This window comes from Strongylocentrotus purpuratus, unplaced genomic scaffold (assembly GCF_000002235.5).
Source record: "Strongylocentrotus purpuratus isolate Spur 01 unplaced genomic scaffold, Spur_5.0 spur5_scaffold_3, whole genome shotgun sequence".
Lineage (NCBI taxonomy): Eukaryota > Metazoa > Echinodermata > Echinoidea > Camarodonta > Strongylocentrotidae > Strongylocentrotus > Strongylocentrotus purpuratus.
In genome coordinates this window covers 33,672,256-33,690,140 of record NW_022145609.1, presented here as the reverse complement: position 1 = coordinate 33,690,140, position 17,885 = coordinate 33,672,256, and the positions used below count along the sequence as shown (strand labels likewise).

At 36.9% G+C, this 17,885-nt stretch overlaps 1 protein-coding gene across 1 annotated transcript; it reads right to left on the bottom strand.

Annotated features, from left to right (window-relative positions):
- Positions 1-23: 23 nt before the first annotated feature.
- On the bottom strand, positions 24-16,802 carry LOC115928569. The gene is made up of 23 exons (XM_030995903.1): positions 16,739-16,802; positions 15,199-15,438; positions 14,427-14,666; positions 14,038-14,277; positions 13,270-13,509; positions 12,502-12,741; positions 11,351-11,590; positions 10,583-10,822; positions 9,811-10,050; positions 9,043-9,282; positions 8,264-8,503; positions 7,497-7,736; positions 7,114-7,353; positions 6,336-6,575; positions 5,569-5,808; positions 4,804-5,043; positions 4,037-4,276; positions 3,269-3,508; positions 2,503-2,742; positions 1,736-1,975; positions 968-1,207; positions 256-428; positions 24-44 (listed from the first exon to the last, which is right to left on the bottom strand). Exons 1-23 carry the CDS (start codon positions 16,800-16,802, stop codon positions 24-26), a joined length of 5,058 nt encoding a protein of 1,685 aa, XP_030851763.1.
- Between the last annotated feature and the right edge of the window lie 1,083 nt (positions 16,803-17,885).

Below are 17,885 nucleotides of genomic sequence, written 5' to 3'. Positions count from 1 at the left end.
CGTGGAAGTGATATCTGAACAATTCAGAGTAGGTGCTTCGTCATCTGTTAAAGGAAACAAAAGTAAAGTGGCGTTTTAAAGGAAATGACGTAGAAAACTTAAAGAGCAACACATGTTTATTCTCTGTCACCTCTTTCACCAAAGTTGGAAAGGATATTTAGTTTTTAAAGGAACTTATATAGTATTACCTGTAACTGTAACTAAGAAAGTGCAATTGCCAGTGTTTTCAGCGTTATCTGTAGACGAGCAGGTTACAGTTGTGATGCCGATCAGGAATTCATGGTCAGATGAATGGGAACAGGTCACATTAGGATCTGTATCAACATTGTCAGTTGCATATGCCATGATATCAACGTCCGACGATAAATTTAGTCCAAAATCCGTCGTGGAAGTGATATCTGAACAATCTAGAGTTGGTGCTTCGTCATCTGTAAAAGGAAACAAATGTAAAGAGGCGTTTTAAAGGAAATGATGTAGAAAACTTGAAGAGCAACACATGTTTATTCTCTGTAACCTTTTTTTTTTTACCAAAGTTGGAAAGGATATTTAGTTTTTAAAGGAACTTATATAGTTTTACCTGTGACTGTAACTAAGAAAGTGCAATTGCCAGTGTTTTCAGCGTTATCTGTAGACGAGCAGTTTACAGTTGTGATGCCGATCAGGAAGTCATGTTTAGATGAATGGGAACAAGTCACATTGGGATCTGTATCAACATTGTCAGTTGCATATGGCATGATATCAACGTCCGACGATGAATTTAGTCCAAAATCCGTCGTGGAAGTGATATCTGAACAATCTAGAGTTGGTGCTTCGTCATCTGTAAAAGGAAACAAATGTAAAGAGGCGTTTTAAAGGAAATGATGTAGAAAACTTGAAGAGCAACACATGTTTATTCTCTGTAACCTTTTTTTTTTTAACCAAAGTTGGAAAGGATATTTAGTTTTTAAAGGAACTTATATAGTTTTACCTGTGACTGTAACTAAGAAAGTGCAATTGCCAGTGTTTTCAGCGTTATCTGTAGACGAGCAGGTTACAGTTGTGATGCCGATCAGGAATTCATGGTCAGATAAATGGGAACAGGTCACATCAGGATCTGTATCAACATTGTCAGTTGCATATGGCATGATATCAACGTCCGACGATGAATTTAGTCCCAAATCCGTCGTGGAAGTGATATCTGAACAATTCAGAGTAGGTGCTTCGTCATCTGTTAAAGGAAACAAAAGTAAAGTGGCGTTTTAAAGGAAATGACGTAGAAAACTTGAAGAGCAACACATGTTTATTCTCTGTCACCTCTTTCACCAAAGTTGGAAAGGATATTTAGTTTTTAAAGAACTTATATAGTTTTACCTGTGACTGTAACTAAGAAAGTGCAATTGCCAGTGTTTTCAGCGTTATCTGTAGACGAGCAGTTTACAGTTGTGATGCCGATCAGGAAGTCATGTTTAGATGAATGGGAACAAGTCACATTGGGATCTGTATCAACATTGTCAATTGCATATGGCATGATATCAACGTCCGACGATGAATTTAGTCCAAAATCCGTCATGGAAGTGATATCTGAACAATTCAGAGTAGGTGCTTCGTCATCTGTAAAAGGAAACAAAAGTAAAGCGGCGTTTTAAAGGAAATGATGTAGCAAACTTGAAGAGCAACACATGTTTATTCTCTGTCACCTTTTTTTACCAAAGTTGGAAAGGATATTTAGTTTTTAAAGAAACTTATATAGTATTACCTGTGACTGTAACTAAGAAAGTGCAATTGCCAGTGTTTTCAGCGTTATCTGTAGACGAGCAGGTTACAGTTGTGATGCCGATCAGGAATTCATGTTTAGATGAATGGGAACAAGTAACATTGGGATCTGCATCAGCATTGTCAGTTGCATATGGCATGATATCAACGTCCGACGATGAATTTAGTCCAAAATCCGTCGTGGAAGTGATATCTGAACAATTTAGAGTAGGTGCTTCGTCATCTGTAAAAGGAAACAAAAGTAAAGCGGGGTTTTAAAGGAAATGATGTAGCAAACTTGAAGAGCAACACATGTTTATTCTCTGTCACCTTTTTCTCCAAAGTTGGAAAGGATATTTAGTTTTTAAAGAACTTATATAGTTTTACCTGTGACTGTAACTAAGAAAGTGCAATTGCCAGTGTTTTCAGCGTTATCTGTAGACGAGCAGTTTACAGTTGTGATGCCGATCAGGAAGTCATCTTTAGATGAATAGGAACAAGTCACATTGGGATCTGTATCAACATTGTCAGTTGCATATGGCATGATATCAACGTCCGACGATGAATTTAGTCCCAAATCCGTCGTGGAAGTGATATCTGAACAATTTAGAGTAGGTGCTTCGTCATCTGTAAAAGGAAACAAAAGTAAAGCGGCGTTTTAAAGGAAATGACGTAGAAAACTTGAAGAGCAACACATGTTTATTCTCTGTCACCTCTTTCACCAAAGTTGGAAAGGATATTTAGTTTTTAAAGGAACTTATATAGTATTACCTGTAACTGTAACTAAGAAAGTGCAATTGCCAGTGTTTTCAGCGTTATCTGTAGACGAGCAGGTTACAGTTGTGATGCCGATCAGGAATTCATGGTCAGATGAATAGGAACAGGTCACATTAGGATCTGTATCAACATTGTCAGTTGCATATGGCATGATATCAACGTCCGACGATGAATTTAGTCCCAAATCCGTCGTGGAAGTGATATCTGAACAATTTAGAGTAGGTGCTTCGTCATCTGTAAAAGGAAACAAAAGTAAAGCGGCGTTTTAAAGGAAATGACGTAGAAAACTTAAAGAGCAACACATGTTTATTCTCTGTCACCTCTTTCACCAAAGTTGGAAAGGATATTTAGTTTTTAAAGGAACTTATATAGTATTACCTGTAACTGTAACTAAGAAAGTGCAATTGCCAGTGTTTTCAGCGTTATCTGTAGACGAGCAGGTTACAGTTGTGATGCCGATCAGGAATTCATGGTCAGATGAATAGGAACAGGTCACATTAGGATCTGTATCAACATTGTCAGTTGCATATGGCATGATATCAACGTCCGACGATGAATTTAGTCCAAAATCCGTCGTGGAAGTGATATCTGAACAATTTAGAGTAGGTGCTTCGTCATCTGTAAAAGGAAACAAAAGTAAAGCGGCGTTTTTAAGGAAATGATGTAGCAAACTTGAAGAGCAACACATGTTTATTCTCTGTCACCTTTTTACCAAAGTTGGAAAGGATATTTAGTTTTTAAAGAACTTATATAGTTTTACCTGTGACTGTAACTAAGAAAGTGCAATTGCCAGTGTTTTCAGCGTTATCTGTAGACGAGCAGTTTACAGTTGTGATGCCGATCAGGAAGTCATGTTTAGATGAATGGGAACAAGTCACATTGGGATCTGTATCAACATTGTCAGTTGCATATGGCATGATATCAATGTCCGACGATGAATTTAGTCCCAAATCCGTCGTGGAAGTGATATCTGAACAATTTAGAGTAGGTGCTTCGTCATCTGTAAAAGGAAACAAAAGTAAAGCGGCGTTTTAAAGGAAATGACGTAGAAAACTTAAAGAGCAACGCATGTTTATTCTCTGTCACCTCTTTCACCAAAGTTGGAAAGGATATTTAGTTTTTAAAGGAACTTATATAGTATTACCTGTAACTGTAACTAAGAAAGTGCAATTGCCAGTGTTTTCAGCGTTATCTGTAGACGAGCAGGTTACAGTTGTGATGCCGATCAGGAATTCATGGTCAGATGAATAGGAACAGGTCACATTAGGATCTGTATCAACATTGTCAGTTGCATATGGCATGATATCAACGTCCGACGATGAATTTAGTCCCAAATCCGTCGTGGAAGTGATATCTGAACAATTTAGAGTAGGTGCTTCGTCATCTGTAAAAGGAAACAAAAGTAAAGCGGCGTTTTAAAGGAAATGACGTAGAAAACTTAAAGAGCAACACATGTTTATTCTCTGTCACCTCTTTCACCAAAGTTGGAAAGGATATTTAGTTTTTAAAGGAACTTATATAGTATTACCTGTAACTGTAACTAAGAAAGTGCAATTGCCAGTGTTTTCAGCGTTATCTGTAGACGAGCAGGTTACAGTTGTGATGCCGATCAGGAATTCATGGTCAGATAAATGGGAACAGGTCACATCAGGATCTGTATCAACATTGTCAGTTGCATATGGCATGATATCAACGTCCGACGATGAATTTAGTCCCAAATCCGTCGTGGAAGTGATATCTGAACAATTCAGAGTAGGTGCTTCGTCATCTGTTAAAGGAAACAAAAGTAAAGTGGCGTTTTAAAGGAAATGACGTAGAAAACTTGAAGAGCAACACATGTTTATTCTCTGTCACCTCTTTCACCAAAGTTGGAAAGGATATTTAGTTTTTAAAGAACTTATATAGTTTTACCTGTGACTGTAACTAAGAAAGTGCAATTGCCAGTGTTTTCAGCGTTATCTGTAGACGAGCAGTTTACAGTTGTGATGCCGATCAGGAAGTCATGTTTAGATGAATGGGAACAAGTCACATTGGGATCTGTATCAACATTGTCAGTCGCATATGGCATGATATCAACGTCCGACGATGAATTTAGTCCAAAATCCGTCGTGGAAGTGATATCTGAACAATTTAGAGTAGGTGCTTCGTCATCTGTAAAAGGAAACAAAAGTAAAGCGGCGTTTTAAAGGAAATGACGTAGAAAACTTAAAGAGCAACACATGTTTATTCTCTGTCACCTCTTTCACCAAAGTTGGAAAGGATATTTAGTTTTTAAAGGAACTTATATAGTATTACCTGTAACTGTAACTAAGAAAGTGCAATTGCCAGTGTTTTCAGCGTTATCTGTAGACGAGCAGGTTACAGTTGTGATGCCGATCAGGAATTCATGGTCAGATGAATAGGAACAGGTCACATTAGGATCTGTATCAACATTGTCAGTTGCATATGGCATGATATCAACGTCCGACGATGAATTTAGTCCAAAATCCGTCGTGGAAGTGATATCTGAACAATTTAGAGTAGGTGCTTCGTCATCTGTAAAAGGAAACAAAAGTAAAGCGGCGTTTTTAAGGAAATGATGTAGCAAACTTGAAGAGCAACACATGTTTATTCTCTGTCACCTTTTTACCAAAGTTGGAAAGGATATTTAGTTTTTAAAGAACTTATATAGTTTTACCTGTGACTGTAACTAAGAAAGTGCAATTGCCAGTGTTTTCAGCGTTATCTGTAGACGAGCAGTTTACAGTTGTGATGCCGATCAGGAAGTCATGTTTAGATGAATGGGAACAAGTCACATTGGGATCTGTATCAACATTGTCAGTTGCATATGGCATGATATCAATGTCCGACGATGAATTTAGTCCCAAATCCGTCGTGGAAGTGATATCTGAACAATTTAGAGTAGGTGCTTCGTCATCTGTAAAAGGAAACAAAAGTAAACGGCGTTTTAAAGGAAATGACGTAGAAAACTTAAAGAGCAACGCATGTTTATTCTCTGTCACCTCTTTCACCAAAGTTGGAAAGGATATTTAGTTTTTAAAGGAACTTATATAGTATTACCTGTAACTGTAACTAAGAAAGTGCAATTGCCAGTGTTTTCAGCGTTATCTGTAGACGAGCAGGTTACAGTTGTGATGCCGATCAGGAATTCATGGTCAGATGAATAGGAACAGGTCACATTAGGATCTGTATCAACATTGTCAGTTGCATATGGCATGATATCAACGTCCGACGATGAATTTAGTCCCAAATCCGTCGTGGAAGTGATATCTGAACAATTTAGAGTAGGTGCTTCGTCATCTGTAAAAGGAAACAAAAGTAAAGCGGCGTTTTAAAGGAAATGACGTAGAAAACTTAAAGAGCAACACATGTTTATTCTCTGTCACCTCTTTCACCAAAGTTGGAAAGGATATTTAGTTTTTAAAGGAACTTATATAGTATTACCTGTAACTGTAACTAAGAAAGTGCAATTGCCAGTGTTTTCAGCGTTATCTGTAGACGAGCAGGTTACAGTTGTGATGCCGATCAGGAATTCATGGTCAGATAAATGGGAACAGGTCACATCAGGATCTGTATCAACATTGTCAGTTGCATATGGCATGATATCAACGTCCGACGATGAATTTAGTCCCAAATCCGTCGTGGAAGTGATATCTGAACAATTCAGAGTAGGTGCTTCGTCATCTGTTAAAGGAAACAAAAGTAAAGTGGCGTTTTAAAGGAAATGACGTAGAAAACTTGAAGAGCAACACATGTTTATTCTCTGTCACCTCTTTCACCAAAGTTGGAAAGGATATTTAGTTTTTAAAGAACTTATATAGTTTTACCTGTGACTGTAACTAAGAAAGTGCAATTGCCAGTGTTTTCAGCGTTATCTGTAGACGAGCAGTTTACAGTTGTGATGCCGATCAGGAAGTCATGTTTAGATGAATGGGAACAAGTCACATTGGGATCTGTATCAACATTGTCAGTCGCATATGGCATGATATCAACGTCCGACGATGAATTTAGTCCAAAATCCGTCGTGGAAGTGATATCTGAACAATCTAGAGTTGGTGCTTCGTCATCTGTAAAAGGAAACAAATGTAAAGAGGCGTTTTAAAGGAAATGATGTAGAAAACTTGAAGAGCAACACATGTTTATTCTCTGTAACCTTTTTTTTTTTACCAAAGTTGGAAAGGATATTTAGTTTTTAAAGGAACTTATATAGTTTTACCTGTGACTGTAACTAAGAAAGTGCAATTGCCAGTGTTTTCAGCGTTATCTGTAGACGAGCAGTTTACAGTTGTGATGCCGATCAGTAAGTCATGTTTAGATGAATGGGAACAAGTCACATTGGGATCTGTATCAACATTGTCAGTTGCATATGGCATGATATCAACGTCCGACGATGAATTTAGTCCAAAATCCGTCGTGGAAGTGATATCTGAACAATCTAGAGTTGGTGCTTCGTCATCTGTAAAAGGAAACAAATGTAAAGAGGCGTTTTAAAGGAAATGATGTAGAAAACTTGAAGAGCAACACATGTTTATTCTCTGTAACCTTTTTTTTTTTACCAAAGTTGGAAAGGATATTTAGTTTTTAAAGGAACTTATATAGTTTTACCTGTGACTGTAACTAAGAAAGTGCAATTGCCAGTGTTTTCAGCGTTATCTGTAGACGAGCAGGTTACAGTTGTGATGCCGATCAGGAATTCATGGTCAGATAAATGGGAACAGGTCACATCAGGATCTGTATCAACATTGTCAGTTGCATATGGCATGATATCAACGTCCGACGATGAATTTAGTCCAAAATCCGTCGTGGAAGTGATATCTGAACAATTCAGAGTAGGTGCTTCGTCATCTGTTAAAGGAAACAAAAGTAAAGTGGCGTTTTAAAGGAAATGACGTAGAAAACTTGAAGAGCAACACATGTTTATTCTCTGTCACCTCTTTCACCAAAGTTGGAAAGGATATTTAGTTTTTAAAGAACTTATATAGTTTTACCTGTGACTGTAACTAAGAAAGTGCAATTGCCAGTGTTTTCAGCGTTATCTGTAGACGAGCAGGTTACAGTTGTGATGCCGATCAGGAATTCATGGTCAGATGAATAGGAACAGGTCACATTAGGATCTGTATCAACATTGTCAGTTGCATATGGCATGATATCAACGTCCGACGATGAATTTAGTCCCAAATCCGTCGTGGAAGTGATATCTGAACAATTTAGAGTAGGTGCTTCGTCATCTGTAAAAGGAAACAAAAGTAAAGCGGCGTTTTAAAGGAAATGACGTAGAAAACTTAAAGAGCAACACATGTTTATTCTCTGTCACCTCTTTCACCAAAGTTGGAAAGGATATTTAGTTTTTAAAGGAACTTATATAGTATTACCTGTAACTGTAACTAAGAAAGTGCAATTGCCAGTGTTTTCAGCGTTATCTGTAGACGAGCAGGTTACAGTTGTGATGCCGATCAGGAATTCATGGTCAGATAAATGGGAACAGGTCACATCAGGATCTGTATCAACATTGTCAGTTGCATATGGCATGATATCAACGTCCGACGATGAATTTAGTCCCAAATCCGTCGTGGAAGTGATATCTGAACAATTCAGAGTAGGTGCTTCGTCATCTGTTAAAGGAAACAAAAGTAAAGTGGCGTTTTAAAGGAAATGACGTAGAAAACTTGAAGAGCAACACATGTTTATTCTCTGTCACCTCTTTCACCAAAGTTGGAAAGGATATTTAGTTTTTAAAGAACTTATATAGTTTTACCTGTGACTGTAACTAAGAAAGTGCAATTGCCAGTGTTTTCAGCGTTATCTGTAGACGAGCAGTTTACAGTTGTGATGCCGATCAGGAAGTCATGTTTAGATGAATGGGAACAAGTCACATTGGGATCTGTATCAACATTGTCAGTCGCATATGGCATGATATCAACGTCCGACGATGAATTTAGTCCAAAATCCGTCGTGGAAGTGATATCTGAACAATCTAGAGTTGGTGCTTCGTCATCTGTAAAAGGAAACAAATGTAAAGAGGCGTTTTAAAGGAAATGATGTAGAAAACTTGAAGAGCAACACATGTTTATTCTCTGTAACCTTTTTTTTTTTTACCAAAGTTGGAAAGGATATTTAGTTTTTAAAGGAACTTATATAGTTTTACCTGTGACTGTAACTAAGAAAGTGCAATTGCCAGTGTTTTCAGCGTTATCTGTAGACGAGCAGTTTACAGTTGTGATGCCGATCAGGAAGTCATGTTTAGATGAATGGGAACAAGTCACATTGGGATCTGTATCAACATTGTCAGTTGCATATGGCATGATATCAACGTCCGACGATGAATTTAGTCCAAAATCCGTCGTGGAAGTGATATCTGAACAATCTAGAGTTGGTGCTTCGTCATCTGTAAAAGGAAACAAATGTAAAGAGGCGTTTTAAAGGAAATGATGTAGAAAACTTGAAGAGCAACACATGTTTATTCTCTGTAACCTTTTTTTTTTTACCAAAGTTGGAAAGGATATTTAGTTTTTAAAGGAACTTATATAGTTTTACCTGTGACTGTAACTAAGAAAGTGCAATTGCCAGTGTTTTCAGCGTTATCTGTAGACGAGCAGGTTACAGTTGTGATGCCGATCAGGAATTCATGGTCAGATAAATGGGAACAGGTCACATCAGGATCTGTATCAACATTGTCAGTTGCATATGGCATGATATCAACGTCCGACGATGAATTTAGTCCAAAATCCGTCGTGGAAGTGATATCTGAACAATTCAGAGTAGGTGCTTCGTCATCTGTTAAAGGAAACAAAAGTAAAGTGGCGTTTTAAAGGAAATGACGTAGAAAACTTGAAGAGCAACACATGTTTATTCTCTGTCACCTCTTTCACCAAAGTTGGAAAGGATATTTAGTTTTTAAAGAACTTATATAGTTTTACCTGTGACTGTAACTAAGAAAGTGCAATTGCCAGTGTTTTCAGCGTTATCTGTAGACGAGCAGTTTACAGTTGTGATGCCGATCAGGAAGTCATGTTTAGATGAATGGGAACAAGTCACATTGGGATCTGTATCAACATTGTCAATTGCATATGGCATGATATCAACGTCCGACGATGAATTTAGTCCAAAATCCGTCATGGAAGTGATATCTGAACAATTCAGAGTAGGTGCTTCGTCATCTGTAAAAGGAAACAAAAGTAAAGCGGCGTTTTAAAGGAAATGATGTAGCAAACTTGAAGAGCAACACATGTTTATTCTCTGTCACCTTTTTTTACCAAAGTTGGAAAGGATATTTAGTTTTTAAAGAAACTTATATAGTATTACCTGTGACTGTAACTAAGAAAGTGCAATTGCCAGTGTTTTCAGCGTTATCTGTAGACGAGCAGGTTACAGTTGTGATGCCGATCAGGAATTCATGTTTAGATGAATGGGAACAAGTAACATTGGGATCTGCATCAGCATTGTCAGTTGCATATGGCATGATATCAACGTCCGACGATGAATTTAGTCCAAAATCCGTCGTGAAAGTGATATCTGAACAATTCAGAGTAGGTGCTTCGTCATCTGTAAAAGGAAACAAAAGTAAAGCGGGGTTTTAAAGGAAATGATGTAGCAAACTTGAAGAGCAACACATGTTTATTCTCTGTCACCTTTTTCTCCAAAGTTGGAAAGGATATTTAGTTTTTAAAGAACTTATATAGTTTTACCTGTGACTGTAACTAAGAAAGTGCAATTGCCAGTGTTTTCAGCGTTATCTGTAGACGAGCAGTTTACAGTTGTGATGCCGATCAGGAAGTCATGTTTAGATGAATGGGAACAAGTCACATTGGGATCTGTATCAACATTGTCAGTTGCATATGGCATGATATCAACGTCCGACGATGAATTTAGTCCAAAATCCGTCGTGGAAGTGATATCTGAACAATGTAGAGTTGGTGCTTCGTCATCTGTAAAAGGAAACAAATGTAAAGAGGCGTTTTAAAGGAAATGATGTAGAAAACTTGAAGAGCAACACATGTTTATTCTCTGTAACCTTTTTTTTTTTACCAAAGTTGGAAAGGATATTTAGTTTTTAAAGGAACTTATATAGTTTTACCTGTGACTGTAAATAAGAAAGTGCAATTGCCAGTGTTTTCAGCGTTATCTGTAGACGAGCAGGTTACAGTTGTGATGCCGATCAGGAATTCATGGTCAGATAAATGGGAACAGGTCACATCAGGATCTGTATCAACATTGTCAGTTGCATATGGCATGATATCAACGTCCGACGATGAATTTAGTCCAAAATCCGTCGTGGAAGTGATATCTGAACAATTCAGAGTAGGTGCTTCGTCATCTGTTAAAGGAAACAAAAGTAAAGTGGCGTTTTAAAGGAAATGACGTAGAAAACTTGAAGAGCAACACATGTTTATTCTCTGTCACCTCTTTCACCAAAGTTGGAAAGGATATTTAGTTTTTAAAGAACTTATATAGTTTTACCTGTGACTGTAACTAAGAAAGTGCAATTGCCAGTGTTTTCAGCGTTATCTGTAGACGAGCAGTTTACAGTTGTGATGCCGATCAGGAAGTCATGTTTAGATGAATGGGAACAAGTCACATTGGGATCTGTATCAACATTGTCAATTGCATATGGCATGATATCAACGTCCGACGATGAATTTAGTCCAAAATCCGTCATGGAAGTGATATCTGAACAATTCAGAGTAGGTGCTTCGTCATCTGTAAAAGGAAACAAAAGTAAAGCGGCGTTTTAAAGGAAATGATGTAGCAAACTTGAAGAGCAACACATGTTTATTCTCTGTCACCTTTTTTTACCAAAGTTGGAAAGGATATTTAGTTTTTAAAGAAACTTATATAGTATTACCTGTGACTGTAACTAAGAAAGTGCAATTGCCAGTGTTTTCAGCGTTATCTGTAGACGAGCAGGTTACAGTTGTGATGCCGATCAGGAATTCATGTTTAGATGAATGGGAACAAGTAACATTGGGATCTGCATCAGCATTGTCAGTTGCATATGGCATGATATCAACGTCCGACGATGAATTTAGTCCAAAATCCGTCGTGAAAGTGATATCTGAACAATTCAGAGTAGGTGCTTCGTCATCTGTAAAAGGAAACAAAAGTAAAGCGGGGTTTTAAAGGAAATGATGTAGCAAACTTGAAGAGCAACACATGTTTATTCTCTGTCACCTTTTTCTCCAAAGTTGGAAAGGATATTTAGTTTTTAAAGAACTTATATAGTTTTACCTGTGACTGTAACTAAGAAAGTGCAATTGCCAGTGTTTTCAGCGTTATCTGTAGACGAGCAGTTTACAGTTGTGATGCCGATCAGGAAGTCATGTTTAGATGAATAGGAACAAGTCACATTGGGATCTGTATCAACATTGTCAGTTGCATATGGCATGATATCAACGTCCGACGATGAATTTAGTCCCAAATCCGTCGTGGAAGTGATATCTGAACAATTTAGAGTAGGTGCTTCGTCATCTGTAAAAGGAAACAAAAGTAAAGCGGCGTTTTAAAGGAAATGACGTAGAAAACTTGAAGAGCAACACATGTTTATTCTCTGTCACCTCTTTCACCAAAGTTGGAAAGGATATTTAGTTTTTAAAGGAACTTATATAGTATTACCTGTAACTGTAACTAAGAAAGTGCAATTGCCAGTGTTTTCAGCGTTATCTGTAGACGAGCAGGTTACAGTTGTGATGCCGATCAGGAATTCATGGTCAGATGAATAGGAACAGGTCGAATTAGGATCTGTATCAACATTGTCAGTCGCATATGGCATGATATCAACGTCCGACGATGAATTTAGTCCAAAATCCGTCGTGGAAGTGATATCTGAACAATTTAGAGTAGGTGCTTCGTCATCTGTAAAAGTAAACAAAAGTAAAGCGGCGTTTTAAAGGAAATGACGTAGAAAACTTAAAGAGCAACGCATGTTTATTCTCTGTCACCTCTTTTACCAAAGTTGGAAAGGATATTTAGTTTTTAAAGGAACTTATATAGTATTACCTGTAACTGTAACTAAGAAAGTGCAATTGCCAGTGTTTTCAGCGTTATCTGTAGACGAGCAGGTTACAGTTGTGATGCCGATCAGGAATTCATGGTCAGATGAATAGGAACAGGTCACATTAGGATCTGTATCAACATTGTCAGTTGCATATGGCATGATATCAACGTCCGACGATGAATTTAGTCCCAAATCCGTCGTGGAAGTGATATCTGAACAATTTAGAGTAGGTGCTTCGTCATCTGTAAAAGGAAACAAAAGTAAAGCGGCGTTTTAAAGGAAATGACGTAGAAAACTTAAAGAGTAACACATGTTTATTCTCTGTCACCTCTTTCACCAAAGTTGGAAAGGATATTTAGTTTTTAAAGGAACTTATATAGTATTACCTGTAACTGTAACTAAGAAAGTGCAATTGCCAGTGTTTTCAGCGTTATCTGTAGACGAGCAGGTTACAGTTGTGATGCCGATCAGGAATTCATGGTCAGATAAATGGGAACAGGTCACATCAGGATCTGTATCAACATTGTCAGTTGCATATGGCATGATATCAACGTCCGACGATGAATTTAGTCCAAAATCCGTCGTGGAAATGATATCTGAACAATTCAGAGTAGGTGCTTCGTCATCTGTTAAAGGAAACAAAAGTAAAGTGGCGTTTTAAAGGAAATGACGTAGAAAACTTAAAGAGCAACACATGTTTATTCTCTGTCACCTCTTTCACCAAAGTTGGAAAGGATATTTAGTTTTTAAAGGAACTTATATAGAATTACCTGTAACTGTAACTAAGAAAGTGCAATTGCCAGTGTTTTCAGCGTTATCTGTAGACGAGCAGGTTACAGTTGTGATGCCGATCAGGAATTCATGGTCAGATGAATGGGAACAGGTCACATTAGGATCTGAATCAACATTGTCAGTTGCATATGGCATGATATCAACGTCCGACGATGAATTTAGTCCCAAATCCGTCGTGGAAGTGATATCTGAACAATCTAGAGTTGGTGCTTCGTCATCTGTAAAAGGAAACAAAAGTAAAGCGGCGTTTTAAAGGAAATGACGTAGAAAACTTAAAGAGCAACACATGTTTATTCTCTGTCACCTCTTTCACCAAAGTTGGAAAGGATATTTAGTTTTTAAAGGAACTTATATAGTATTACCTGTAACTGTAACTAAGAAAGTGCAATTGCCAGTGTTTTCAGCGTTATCTGTAGACGAGCAGGTTACAGTTGTGATGCCGATCAGGAATTCATGGTCAGATAAATGGGAACAGGTTACATCAGGATCTGTATCAACATTGTCAGTTGCATATGGCATGATATTAACGTCCGACGATGAATTTAGTCCAAAATCCGTCGTGGAAGTGATATCTGAACAATTCAGAGTAGGTGCTTCGTCATCTGTTAAAGGAAACAAAAGTAAAGTGGCGTTTTAAAGGAAATGACGTAGAAAACTTAAAGAGCAACACATGTTTATTCTCTTGCACCTCTTTCACCAAAGTTGGAAAGGATATTTAGTTTTTAAAGGAACTTATATAGTATTACCTGTAACTGTAACTAAGAAAGTGCAATTGCCAGTGTTTTCAGCGTTATCTGTAGACGAGCAGGTTACAGTTGTGATGCCGATCAGGAATTCATGGTCAGATGAATGGGAACAGGTCACATTAGGATCTGTATCAACATTGTCAGTTGCATATGGCATGATATCAACGTCCGACGATGAATTTAGTCCCAAATCCGTCGTGGAAGTGATATCTGAACAATCCAGAGTTGGTGCTTCGTCATCTGTAAAAGGAAACAAATGTAAAGAGGCGTTTTAAAGGAAATGATGTAGAAAACTTGAAGAGCAACACATGTTTATTCTCTGTAACCTTTTTTTTTTTACCAAAGTTGGAAAGGATATTTAGTTTTTAAAGGAACTTATATAGTATTACCTGTAACTGTAACTAAGAAAGTGCAATTGCCAGTGTTTTCAGCGTTATCTGTAGACGAGCAGGTTACAGTTGTGATGCCGATCAGGAATTCATGGTCAGATGAATAGGAACAGGTCACATTAGGATCTGTATCAACATTGTCAGTTGCATATGCCATGATATCAACGTCCGACGATGAATTTAGTCCAAAATCCGTCGTGGAAGTGATATCTGAACAATCTAGAGTTGGTGCTTCGTCATCTGTAAAAGGAAACAAATGTAAAGAGGCGTTTTAAAGGAAATGATGTAGAAAACTTGAAGAGCAACACATGTTTATTCTCTGTAACCTTTTTTTTTTACCAAAGTTGGAAAGGATATTTAATTTTTAAAGTAACTTATATAGTTTTACCTGTGACTGTAACTAAGAAAGTGCAATTGCCAGTGTTTTCAGCGTTATCTGTAGACGAGCAGTTTACAGTTGTGATGCCGATCAGGAATTCATGTTTAGATGAATGGGAACAAGTCACATGAGGATCTGTATCAACATTGTCAGTTGCATATGGCATGATATCAACGTCCGACGATGAATTTAGTCCAAAATCCGTCGTGGAAATGATATCTGAACAATTCAGAGTAGGTGCTTCGTCATCTGTAAAAGGAAACAAAAGTAAAGTGGCGTTTTAAAGGAAATGACATAGAAAACTTAAAGAGCAAGACATGTTTATTCTCTGTCACCTTTTTCTCCAAAGTTGGAAAGGATATTTAGTTTTTAAAGGAACTTATATAGTATTACCTGTGACTTTAACTAAGAAAGTGCAATTGCCAGTGTTTTCAGCGTTATCTGTAGACGAGCAGGTTACAGTTGTGATGCCGATCAGGAAGTCATGTTTAGATGAATGGGAACAAGTCACATTAGGATCTGTATCAACATTGTCAGTTGCATATGGCATGATATCAACGTCCGACGATGAATTTAGTCCCAAATCCGTCGTGGATTTGATATCTGAACAATTCAGAGTAGGTGCTTCGTCATCTGTAAAAGGAAACAAAAGTAAAGCGGCGTTTTAAAGGAAATGACATAGAAACCATGTTAATTGTAAACTTTCTGTCACCTATTACCCCCGAAGTCGGAAAAGATGTTTGGTTGAAACGAAACTTTTATAGTTTTACCTGTGACTGTAACCATAACCGTTGTTGAAATAACTTCTGGGCTATTCAGAATTGTTGTTTCGCCATCTGGATAACCACAGAATGAAGAAAAATTAGGGAAAAAATTTGTTGATAAAAAACAGACAGAAGGAAGATAAATACAAATAAAGGAAAAGATGTGGAAACCTGAATTTCAGCATTTTATTACTTCGTTTAAACCGTCTACTCTAGGTTGTTTTTTTTTTAATATATTTTTTTTCATAGATATGTGATTTATAAGAAATTATTTGAGGTGTGATAGTATGGTGGTTAGGATGTGATTAATGAAAATTACATGTCAATCAATAATTTCGATTAGGCTTTTTCCGGAAACTGATTAGAAGTACCGATTGGCGTAAAGCGCGTAGAATTTACTACCTTGTGGCCTAAAAGTGGTATACCTACAAACAAAGAGAACACATTTCTCATTGACCAACTCCTTTCCCCTAATGTGTTTTGTTTTTTTGGTTGTTTTGAAATTTTTTACTAAACGCTTTCAAAATGAAAATATTGCTTTATATTTCTAACACGGTCGCAATGATTAGACTTCGTAGAAATCACCTCAAGGGTATCCATAATATAAATGAATATAAATTATACCTTCAACAAATACCTGTGACTTGAATAGACAATGTTATTTATGTTATTAATGTAAATTACCTAAAATATTTATTTGTTAATGTGTTGCAAATGAAAATCAATAAAATCCCTGTGGAGGGAAAAATATGAAAACAAATTAATTAAACCAGTAATATTACAAACGTCTACCCAATTCAATTTAACACAATAATAATTGTTTCAATGTTTGATGTCATGTTCTCCTTTCTAGTTGTTAATGATGACCTAGTATGTGTCAATGTACCTTTTATAACCTTATTTCATGTCTTCTTGTAGTTTACCTGTTAATCTGACAATAAAACTGAATTTGAATTGAATTGGATGGCAATTTTAATACCCTCTTGTCCATCACATATGAATTATGTTAATATTTGCACATTACAACATGTGATGGAATAGGCTATCGCGATTGCCTTTACTTGATTTTTCGAAAGCTTTTGCGATACTGTTGTTCTAACATTTATGCAATAAATCTTTAACATAATCGTTGTGCCTTCACATTTTCGTTTTTTCAAAGAAATCCTTACCTGCAGCTGATATGATCATAACCAATGTTAGATAAACACAGGGAAGGAAGAGCGAGGACTTCATGTTGATTCCTCACGCAGGCGAAATATGATATCCAGTCTTAACAGGCATAGAGAAGTAGAGAGAAAGAAAATGCAAGAGATGTGGAAACAAAAACTCATTCTATTTAATAAAGATTGTAAACCACCCCCTTCCCAACCCCCCAACCCCCAAAAAAAAAAAAAAAAAAAAAATTGAGAACCTTATTTTTGTGTTCGTGACAGATCTTGTATAGTTACTCCGCTTCAGAAATATTTGATAAATTGTTCTTTTTATCAGTGGCACCTTTTAAAAAAAAATACGCTATGCCAGTTGGTTATTCATTGAGAAATGATAAGAAGTGTAGTTGTCAAGCATAATAACGAAAATCAATTAAGATAATACAAAAAACTAAGCAACCGCTAAAATAATGTCGATTTAAAAATTATGGTTATATCATATTTTGCTGCTACCTGTTTGGCGTTCAACTATAAGGGAGAGAGCAACGTCGATCTGGCGCTGCTCAGTGGCTGCCGGGCTCACGATCAATTGGGCAAAAAAGAATTTCCATTTTAGGTTTAATAAAATTTGGAATGGACTTAAAAAGATTATTATTATTATTATCATGTTATGTTAAGGAAGAGAGAGAGAGAGAGAACATGATTTTACTTACAAACAAAGTCAATCAGGTTGGCACAGTGCGTGCATTTTCTTTCTCCAAGTGATAGTCGTCCTCCGTATAAATGTGTTTCGATGTCAAACATTAATCATTAACAGCACCAGAGGAAAATCCAACCCTTCTCCAAAAATCCTTTTCGGAAATGAAATGAAAAGAGAGAGAGAGAGAGATCAAATTTCTTCGTGTTTTGTCACACAAAGGCAATGATGACATTGTCACTTCCGTTTCTCTAAAGAGACTCAGCATGTATTGATCTAAAATTGAAAGATTGAGGCTAAAGCGTGTACAGTAAAACCTAAACGTCCCCACAAAAATGCCCTACCCATCCGATTAACATGATTAAAATAGTTTCATTCCGTAAATGGGGGAGCAATTAAAGCTAATTCGAAATTAATGTAGTTGCAAAACAGTTCGGATAAACTGGGTAATTAAAATATTCTTTCACGACA